An 11,680-nucleotide genomic window follows, 5' to 3' on the forward strand; every position below is an offset into this window, starting at 1 on the left:
TTTGATTAGCTGAATTGGTCACGTGTTATTGCATTCATTTTTCCAATATATATTGGCATAGATACCATAATGATGTGTTTATGTGAGGACTTGACTATATGAAGTAGTCAAAGCCAAATGCTCGCGAACTATTAAGATTTATTCATGATACAGTGTATTTACGATACGGCAACACACTCGTATAATGATCACTGGTTGTTTGATAAATGTATTCCCTATGAATACAGGGTGTAAATTATTGCACTGAGGGTCTCGTCAATGATACGTGGGTGTTGAACGGTTTCTCGTGGGCTGGCAATAAAAGGGTATCACAATCTCCTTATTTCAGAACGACAAAGGGAGTCACATGATATTTCTCCAGAAAAACACAACTTCTTTGTTAGACGGGAAGCCCACTTACGTAATGTTACACCTAACTACAGGTCAGTGCACTATCACCCGTTAAACTGAGTGAGCACATTGTCATGCTGTCGAAGAGCATATTGACCTTGTCAACTTGAGTTTTCGGTCACAACTTATAGTCGACTACCCCTCAACGCTGTAATATATCCACAACTGGTTTAACAAAGACGATTACTGGATTACAAATACTGTTTTTTTGGTGTCGGACAGATGCAATGCCTCATCACACCACGACGAATAAGGACAAATAATACAGAGCGTGAAGATATATGCAACAAAGGAGCACTGGGATGTAATGTTGTGAATAAATAAACTCAACTATCAAAGACTGCCAGCTACAATGTATGCTGAGTCTGCTAAGGAAGCACTACCGACACAGCACTGTTGTCTTCTACCCACACTAATATTGTACTATTATCTATTTAAAGCTGAGTACCTTTCTCAAATTGTCTTCAATTGTTGCAAGGTACATGCAGATGTAGATATATTTTACAAATAAAATATATTTAACAGAAAGAACACTTCAACAGGTAATATTATTCATTGATAACGTAAACATTTTACAATGTTATTTGTTTATCATCAACAAATGTCCCTCTGAATGTCAACAAGATTTTTATGCTATCTTATTTTCCAAAATCATCATTGTGTTCATTACCATTGACTATTGTACTAAGACTTTATGTTTAACCGCCATTCTTATTTCTGTGTAGTAATTTGTATTGATTTGTTAATCTAGTTATTTTTTGTCATACATTTGTTGGTTGGAAATCACTTGTTGGTTGTGTTTTTGTTTCACACTAGGTTCTTTTACGGCCTGATTTCTGTGTTAAAATATTGTTTCAGTTTGGGAATCGACACGCATCAATAATTCTAGCAATAATAGTATTGATTTTAGCAGAAGTATAAGAGAAGAGATTCCCGGTTACTTCAGATCCCTATCAATCTTAATATATGTCACTGGTTTGTGTGGATGACCATGCTGTCATCATATAGTTGGAAAATTACTGAGTGCGCCTACAAAAACAAACGTAATAATGATGGGTTCATGTGTGAATGTCTCGACAGTCAATCTAGTCATCGAACATCCACTAGAGGTGACACAGGAGCGCCATTGTCACCACAAAGCAATGTGTTTTATTAAAACAAGAGCGAACATGAAAAACTAACGTTTTACCTGACTCTGACAAAATGCAGTAACACTAAGAGTGACAGGGGGTTAGCTCAACATCTGAGAAACGACATTAATGTTGACATTTATCTGACAACAGTGACGTGTCCGAACAGCTGCTATCCAGATCAGAGCTCCCTTTTACAATCCACTTCTGTTGAAAAACACGGAATTACAAGAACAGCAGAGGATATAATTCATACAATCAACTCAGAAAGTGAACATCTTAAATTTTCAAAACAGATATTAAGATTTACGGCGCTGCTGGCATTCATAAGCGACCTGTCGTGAAGTTGGAACTCATTCTCGACATTGTCATCCAAATCCGTATAGTTTGCGATTTGTCTCCGAGTTGATAGTACGAGGAAAGGGTGCAGGGGGTTGGAAACAGTTGATAAAACAAGGACAGTGGTTAGGGGGTTGTGAACATATCCAACAACAGGGACAGTGTGTATAGGGTTGGAAACAGTTGATACAACAAAGACAGTGTTTCGGGGGCACTAAGAATATGATACAACAAGGACAGTGTGTAGGAAGATGGAAACAGTTGATGCAACAAGGACAGTGTGTAGGGGGTTGAAAACATTTGGTAGAGCAAGGACAGGGTGTCGGGAGTTGGGATGATTTGATACAATAAGGACAGAGTCTTGGTCTTTTGAAACAGTTGATACAACAAGGACGGTGTGGGAGGTAGGAAACAGTGGATAGAACAAGTACTGTATGTAGGGGGTAGGAAACAGATGATGCAACAAGGACCGTGTGTAGGGCGTTGGAAGCAGGTGATGAAAAAAGGACACGGTGTTTTGGTTTGAAAACAGTTGATGCAAAACGGACAGTGCGTAAGGGGTTCTAAACAGATGATACAGCAAGGACAGTGTGTATCTGGGTAAAACAGTTGATTCAACAAAGACAGTGTGCAAGTGTTTGAAACGGTTAATACAACAAGGACAGGGTATAGGGGGATGGAAACTGGTGATAGAACAATTACTGTATGTAGGGTGTTGGAAACAGTTTATGCAACAAGGACCGTGTGTAGGGCGCTGGAAAGATTGATGAAACAAGGACAGGGTGTTGGGGTTTCAAAACAGTTGATACAACGAGGACAGTGTGTAGCGGGGTGAAAACAGTTGATACAACAAGGGTAGTGTGTAGTCATTAATTACGGACAGTGTTTTAGGGTTGAAAACAGTTGATAAAACAAGGACAGTCTAAAGGGGGCTCTAAACAGATGATACAACAAGGACAGTGTGTAGGGTGTTGACAACAGTGTGAAGAGGGTTGGAAACAGTCGATAAAACAAGGACAGGGTTAAGAGGGTTTAAAACAGTTGACACAACACGGACAGGGTGTTTGGGGGTTGGAAACAGCTGATAGAACAAGGACAGTGTGCCGGGGGATGGAAACAGTTGATACACCAATGACCGCATATAGGGGTCGGGATTAGGTAGTGAAACAAGGACAGTGTGTTGAGGTTGGAAACAGTTGATACAATACGGATAGTGCGTAGGGGTTTGGAAATATTTGATACAATAAGGACAGTGTGTAGAGAGATAGAAACAGCTGATACAAAAAGGACAATGTGTTGGGGTTGGAAACAGTTGATACAACAGGGACATGGTGTAGGGGGTTGGAAACATATGAAACAATACGGACAGGGTGTTGGGGGCTGTAAACAGATGATACAACAAGGGCAGTGTGTAGGGTGTTGACAACAGTGTGAAGAGGGTTGGAAACAGTCGATAAAACAAAGACAGGGTGTAGGGGGTTGGAAACAGCTGATACAATAATGACAGGATTAAGAGGGTTTAAAACAGTTGACACAACGCGGACAGGGTGTTTGGGGGGTTGGAAACAGCTGATAGAACAAAGACATTGTGTCGGGGGATGGAAACAGTTGATACAACAATGACCGCATATAGGGGTCGGGAAGAGGTAGTGAAACAAGGACAGTGTGTTGTGGTTGGAAACAGTTGATAAAATACGGACAGTGCGTAGGGATTTGGAAATATTTGATACAATATGGACAGCGTGTAGAGAGATAGAAACAGCTGATACAAAAAGGAGAGTGTGTTGGGGTTGGAAACAGTTGATACAACAGGGACATGGTGTAGGGGGTTGGAAACATATGAAACAATACGGACAGGGTTTTGGGGGCTGTAAACAGATGATAGAACAAGGACAGTGTGCTGGGTTTTTTAAACATTTGATAAAACAAGGACAGTGTGAAGGGAGATTGAAACAGTTGATAGAACAAGACCAGTGTGCAGTGGGTTGGAAACAGTTGATACAACACGGGTAGGGTGTTTGGGGCTGTTAACAGCAGATAGAACAAGGACAGTGTGAATGGGTTTGAAACAATTGATTTACCAAGGGCAGTATGTTGGGGGTTGGAAACAGTTGATTCAACTAGGACAGTGTTGAGGGGGTCGGAAACAGTTGATACAAACAGGACAGTGTGTTGGGGGTTGGAAAAAGTGGATCGTACAGGGACAGTGTGTTGGGGTTTCGAAACAGTTGATACAAAAAGGACAGTGTGTAGGGGTTGAAAAAAAATGGATCGTACAGGGACAGTGTGTTGGGGTTTGATATCAGATGATGCAACAAGGACAGGGTGTCGGGGGTTTGAAACAATTGATAAATCGAGGACAGTGCGTAGGGAGATAAAACGGTGACGCTAGATGGACAGTGAGTTGGTAACAGTTGATACAACAAGGACAGTGTGTAGTGGACCGGAAACAATTGACACAAAAAGGACAGTGTGTTGGAGGCTGGAAACAGTTGATACAACAAGGATAGTGTGTTGGGGATTGGTATCAGATGATACAACAAGGACAGGGTGTAGGGGGTTGGAAACATTTTATAAACCGTGGACAGTGTGTAGGGAGATTAAAACAGTTGATGTTAGATGGACAGTGAGTTGGAGGTTAGCAACAGTTGATACAACAAGGATAGTGTCTTGGGGGATGGGAGAACAGTTGAAACAACAAGGACAGTGTGTTGGGGATTGGTATCAGATGATACAACAAGGACAGGGTGTAGGGGGCTGGAAACATTTTATAAACCGTGGACAGTGTGTAGGGAGATTAAAACAGTTGGACGGTGAGTTGGAGGTTGGTAACAATTGATACAACAAAGCCAGTGTGTAGTGGATCGGAAACAGTTGAAACAACAAGGACAGTGTGTAGAAGATTAGAAACAATTGATACAACAAGGACCTGCCTCCTGATCAACTGGAAAAAGGGGTCGAACAAAAAGCCATGTACACAAAATGAAAATAGATGGATCTTTTGTAAAATGAAGTTGAAGCTATATTACTGTTGCTTGTGAGGTTTTGATACCAAATGAATGCTATATGGTCTGTCATGCAAGAAATCCAGTCAGATGGGTCGTGGGTGAACCTACACAATGTTCTATTTGTATCTTGCACTTTGTGTTTTATGTCCTCGCCGGCTGATCGACACCCATGAAATCCGTTATGTTATTATAATCATAAAGAGTAAATAGCGAATATCATCCAGGGTAATGACATTTTCTTAAACCTGCTAGTAATACTAACACCACAGGTATATTGTTGCTGTGATATTCCAAACTAGAACGGGGGCGGTCGGGTAGCCTAGTGGTTAAAACGTTCGCTCGTCACGCTGAAGACCCGGGTTCGAATACCGCTATGGGTACAATGCGCGAAGCCCCTTTACTGGTGTCCCCGGCGTGATGTTGCTGGAATATTGCTAAAACCCGGGTCTTCGGCGTGACGAACGCTTTAACCACTAGGCTAACAGATCGCCCGTAATTAATTGTGATAAGCATAGACTTTAATTAAGAAACCACGTTCGTGATTTAGTCATGTACTTCAATGTGAAAGAGTGATTTTTCTGAAGTTGAGAAAAGTGATATTTTCATTGCATTGAACATTGCCCTTTGACGGGAACTACTTACATACATTACCTCCCCTCAAACTGTTTCCCTTTATAGTACGTGTCTAGCGTGTACAAAAACTGTTGACGTTAGGTTGACAAGGCAAAATAATGACTGATTATTGAGTTTATATGTCTTCTTGGCGTTTGTTATTCTCTCTAAAATGTTTTTCGTAGAAACTGTTAATTTCTCATTTAACTCGTCAATCTAGACTGTTCGTGTCGCAAAGCGCCATTTTTGTTAATTGACCAGTGTGTACTATTTAGGGTCTCGAAAAACTCCTTATACATTTAGATATGATTATATACCAAATCAACTTCAACAAAAAAATATTCTTGAAAACAACGAGAGCGTTGTTGGATGCGAAAGAGTACACGCTGGTAAAGGCATTAAAATGGCGCTTTGCGAAACGAACAGTCTCGATTGACGAGTTAAATGAGAAATATACTTACGTGTTGTCTATCGTGAGTAATACATTACCTGTCTAGGAGCATTACCCGTTGCACAGTGATACTGACTCCCCGAGTTGTAATCACCTCATGTAACAAATAGTACTTCTGCTTACAACAATGTGTATTGTTATTAAATGTTCCATCATTCACGAACAGGTACTGAAAGAACATATCTGGAACCAAAGGCGATTGTGTAACGACAAAAAAATTGCCATAAAGTTTGAGTTCCTTAATAATTCAGTAGGATGTACATTAAGAAAAAAAGACAAGTTCAATGAATGAACTTCTTTATTACAATTAGTGCAACGTTTCGGTGTAGATCCGAACAACTTTATCAAGCAAGTGAAGTATGTACATTAGTCGCATGGATGTTATTGTATGTCGGATGGAAGTGATGCGGTTCAGTGTTCACATTTTGCGCATGTTGTATTCACACGCACTTTGATCGGATTGTAAGGACACACAGGCTAATTTTTGCTCGGAATTGATTAAAAAAATAATCGTTGTAAATTTGAGGAACATTGTGTACATGAGGTCTTCTCCCTGTACTTTGAGGTCATCAGCCTCGCGCACACTTGGTTGTATTAAAGGGATATAACATTGAGTTTATTGTTCGACAAATATAGTGCAGCCGTAAACATCACGGGTACGGTGCTACCATGTCAACCATCATCAATTTAGAACTCGAACCTATCATCAATTGAATGCAAGTGTACACTGCGGTTAAAGGGGGTTCATGCATTAAAACTCTTCACAAATCTGTACTTATTCACTGGAGCACGCACGAATGTTCGGCCCTCTATCTGTGGAGGCTTATATCCAACTAACACACACACTATTAGTTAGAGCACTTGACTTCGATCGTGTTCTTACTTATTTAACTCGTTAAACAGTTGTTAATGGGAGTCTCTTTTCCATTTGAACAATGCACTGAGGCAACGGCGGAGAAACTGTGTTTACATAGGTTTTGTTGAGGGAGATATGTGAACCAAGACGGACCGGTATTTCTAATACTGAACATGGTAGAGACGCCAACAGCTCCGCGAGGGAACAACCAGTGACGGTTGATCTGTATGTTGTCTGAAGTATCTCGCAAACAACACAGTAATTGTGTCAGGGGAAATCACACATTAGCTGCATTGAAGGAGCACGGAGTTGTATGCTGTGTCATTTTAACATCTCAAGCATGAAACCTCCCTGATAGTGAAGAGGGTCTATGGATGTCAACTTCTTTATAATGATGAACACAGCGTTTCGGAGTATATGCTTACTCATAAGCATCTCTCAGTCATTGTCTGTTTGATTAAGTGCCTGTGTGATTCCGGGGTCACTCTTGATCACAACCACAACTAAAAATTGTACGAGCGCCTCAGTAAATTTGCTGTAGTATATACATCATAACAAGGCCAGTATATACAACTTGACAAGGGCAGTATATACAACAAGACGAGACCATTATATACAACATGACAAGGGCAGTATATACAACATGACAAGGGCAGTATATACAACATGACAAGGGCAGTATATACAACAAGACGAGACCATTATATACAACATGACAAGGGCAGTATATACAACATGACAAGATCAGCATATACAACATGATAAGGGCCGTATATACAACATGACAAGGGCAGTATATACAACATAACAAGGCCAGTATATACAACATTACAAGGGCAGTATATACAACATGACAAGGGCAGTACATACAACAAGACGAGACCATTATATACAACATGACAAGGGCAGTATATACAACATGACAAGATCAGCATATACAACAGGATAAGGGCCGTATATACAACATAACAAGGCTAGTATATACAACATGACAAAGGCAGTATATACAACATGATAAGGGCAGTATTTACAACATGACAAGGGCAGTATATAAAACATAACAAGGGCAGTATATACAACATGACAAGGACAGTATATACAACATTACAAGGGCAGTATATACAACAGGGCGAGACCAGTATATACAACATGACAAGGCCAGTTTGTACAACATGACAAGGGTAGTATATACAAGATGACAAGGGCAGTATATACAACATGACAAGGGCAGTATATACAACATGACAAGGTAAAGTATCGCCGCCCTTGAGCGCTGTATTGATGACATACGATCCTGGATGAGCTTCAATTATCTCAAACTCAATGAAGAGAAGACTGAGTTTTTAATCATTGGTTCACGACAGCAAGTCAGAAAGCTTCACCCTGACTCTGTATACCTTCATATTGGTGATACCACTGTGTACCCAACTGCCAGGGCCCGTAATCTGGGAATCACCTTTGATTCAACAATGGCCATGGACACTCATATTTCACTAACCAGCAGAGCATGCTACCATAGCATCTATAACATCAGTAAAGTCCGCCACCTACTTGAAACTCCAACAGTTAAATTGTTGATGCAATGTCTTGTGACCTTCAAACTGGATTACTGCAATGCATTGTATGCTAATCTTCCCATGAAAGCCATATCAAAGCTACAACGCATTCAGAACTCTGCGTCTAGATGCATCTCTAAAGTTCCAAGATCCAATCACATCAGTCCTGTCCTCAAAGCACTACACTGGCTTCCAGTCTCCTTTCGTATACACTATAAGATATGTATCATCACTCACGACTGCCTCAACAATAGCGACTATCCAGACTATCTCAAAGATCTTATATCTCTGTACACTCCAGAGCGTGCTCTCCGATCCTCTGGTGGAACTCTACTGTATCAGCCTCTGTCTACTTCTGCTATGTCTGACCGTGCCTTCTCCTTTTGCAGTCCACAGTTATGGAACGCTTTGCCTTTGAATCTGAGAAACTCTGCTTCTAAGGAAACATTTAAGTCTCTCCTCGAAACCCACTTCTTCACCTCAGCTTTTCAATAGATCTCCTTATTGTTGGCATATGTACATAGATCTTACTTTTTAACCTTGTCACAGCGCAGGTGAGCAATTGTCGATGGATATTAGGCGCTTTACAAATCGATTATTATTATTATATACAACATGACAAGGGCAGTATATGCAACATAACAAGGGCAGTATATGCAACATGACAAGGGCAGTATATACAACATGACAAGGGCAGTATATACAACATGACAAGATCAGCATGTACAACATGATAAGGGCCGTATATACAACATGACAAGGGCAGTATATACAACATGGCAAGATCAACATATACAACATGACAAGGGGAGTATATACAAAATGACAAGGGTAGTATATACAACATGACAAGGGCAATACATACAACATGACAAGGGCAGTATATACAACATGACAAGATCAGCATATACAACATGACAAGGGGAGTATATACAGCATAACAAGGCCAGTATATACAACATTACAAGGGCAGTATATACAACATAACAAGGCCAGTATATACAACATGACAAGGCCAGTATATACAACATGGCAAGGGCAGTATATACAACATGACAATATCAGCATATACAACATAACAAGGCCAGTATATGCAACATGACAAGATCAGCATATACAACATGAAAAGGGCAGTATATACAACATGACAAGGGCAGTATATACAACAGGACGAGACCATTATATACAACATGACAAGGCAAGTATATACCACGAAACAAGGCCTTTAAATGCAACAACTTCATGGTCAATCAGAGGCACTGTCTTCATCAGCTGATGAACGTCAACAAATACAACTTCAATTCTTATATTGACAGATACATAAATCATAACAAAACAATCCAAACTTTATTTATTGAAAGTGACCTATATCAACGCGGAGGGGGGCACGGGTGGCCAAGTCATCTAAGGCGCCGCGATTCGCTGTGCAGAGTTGCGTCCCTTAGGCACGCCAGAAACCTATGATCGTGGGTTCGAATCCCGATTCGCCCCGATTATGTTTCTAGGTTTGTCAGCACCATACCCGTGCTCGTTGGTTTCTGACACGCCGTGATATAACTGGAATACTGTTAAAAGCGACGTTAAACCCAACTCAATCACTCAACGCATAAATCATAACAAAACAATCCATTAAACATCAAATTATTAGAAGCGAAATATATCAACAAGGAGAGTCGTGACGTCATCCGTCCCAAACTTTCCATTTGGAGTGACATCCTTTGGTTTTACAAACGGCAGAAAATGGCGGCTACCGCAATGTCATTCGCTTGAAATACAAGTGTAGAGTAGCGTTGGAATTGGAAAGAAATCCAGACCCGGTTCATGCTGAAAATGGATACATATTAACGTTCTGGGAATTTTTGGTGTGTGTTTAAGTCATACTACGGCTGCCGATGACGGGTAATACCCCTTGAGGAGGCGCAGTAGATTTCCCGATGCACGATAGTGGGTAGCTCGGTGATTTATTTTGGTAAGTCGAGCATTCTCTGTTATAGCTTTGAATGGACGCTTCATTTCGGTGACCCGACATATACATAATCTGTCTGGCTTCAAAGCCTGCATCATTCATAGCCTGAATCGATGTCGCTCTCAGACATTGGGCTGAGAACCGTTTTGAACACTTTGAAAACATCAGCCATAAAACCTTTGAAACTAGTTTCCCCTACTGATGTTTTTGTATATCCGCCATTTCAATAACTTCTTTGTGCCACTCTGCATCCTGTGCTTCAGCAAACGATCTAAGGTCTAATTTGCTTTTTTGAACAACTTATCATGAACAATGTCTATCTGTCTACCAATATCAGATATATGACGATTGATGGCAGCACGAATGTTTTTCAGTGTGTTTCTGTGATAGTCTACACAATGTGACGACCTTTTCTCGGAACCTTTAGGTTTTTCCTGACAATAAAACTTGGCCATCTTCTCAGCAAGTGCCTCCGGGGGTACAGCTTCCACGTCGAGCACCTCGTTAAAAGTTTCCAGGTGCCACTCTGAAATAAATGTAATTTCTTCATGTTTCGTTTTGTCTGATACTTCCATTTCATAAAACAAGCTGTAAATGTAATGCACACCCAGAATTCCATAAACTTAAATTAGTTGGATTTAGGCTCATTTAGCCAAACATTTAAAAATATTCTCATACCCTGAAGAATTCTCAGTCCCCACTTTGTGTTTTTCTTCGTTGATTCAGACTGATGTAATGACTCCTATTGCATTAACTTGTCCTGATTAGCCACTTTGAAATGCTTCAGAACAGTGTTTGACTGAGACGGAATTGCTGGGGGTGTTAAACCTTTGCAGTCAGAAAGTGCTAATTCATCTTCAATTTCTCGTTTTGATATTTCCGATGATGCCGAGATATTTTCGTTAAAAATGTGTGCAATAACATCAGGAACGCCCATATCAAAATCGCTAAAATACATCAATTCATCAAAATCCACGTCCTGACCAGCGTTCGCCATGGTTCTGGTATCGGTGATGTCATGGGCCATGCAGTGAGGTTCGCTCAGCGCACGCGACGCGTTCGATACTAACAAACATATGTTTGTGACAACAATTATATTATAAAAAGATCAAAATAAATTCTTTATTTGAAAACGTAGATTGTGGCATTAGTTTTTCTCGAATGTGCACAATCTAAAAAAAATGTCATATGATGATACCGTCCCTGTTTGACGTTATTTTTAGACATTGAGGAATTCCCCTAAAGTAGCTCTGTATGTCTCCGCTATATGTATAACGTTATCACGTGACATACTGACGTTCATCGGGAAATGAACGACAGTCAGCTTGGTAGTGTTCATCTTGGCGACGTCACCCGTTACTGTCAATATGGC

At 40.5% G+C, this 11,680-nt stretch overlaps 1 protein-coding gene across 1 annotated transcript; it reads right to left on the reverse strand.

Annotated features, from left to right (window-relative positions):
• Positions 1-10,212: 10,212 nt before the first annotated feature.
• LOC139457038 (uncharacterized) lies at positions 10,213-11,305 on the reverse strand. The gene is made up of 3 exons (XM_071238483.1): positions 11,293-11,305; positions 10,596-10,834; positions 10,213-10,461 (listed from the first exon to the last, which is right to left on the reverse strand). The coding sequence occupies exons 1-3, from the start codon at positions 11,303-11,305 to the stop codon at positions 10,213-10,215; spliced, it is 501 nt and encodes a 166-aa protein (XP_071094584.1).
• Between the last annotated feature and the right edge of the window lie 375 nt (positions 11,306-11,680).

This window comes from Haliotis cracherodii, unplaced genomic scaffold (genome assembly GCF_022045235.1).
Source record: "Haliotis cracherodii isolate W230 unplaced genomic scaffold, xgHalCrac1.p SCAF_12, whole genome shotgun sequence".
NCBI classification, from domain to species: domain Eukaryota; kingdom Metazoa; phylum Mollusca; class Gastropoda; order Lepetellida; family Haliotidae; genus Haliotis; species Haliotis cracherodii.

Bases quoted from the DNA above. Each gene is read 5' to 3' on its own strand.
- LOC139457038 (XM_071238483.1), bottom strand. The intron at 10,462-10,595 runs GCAAATTAGACC...ATGTTTTCAAAG, and splicing joins ATGATAAGTTGTTCAAAAAA to TGTTCAAAACGGTTCTCAGC.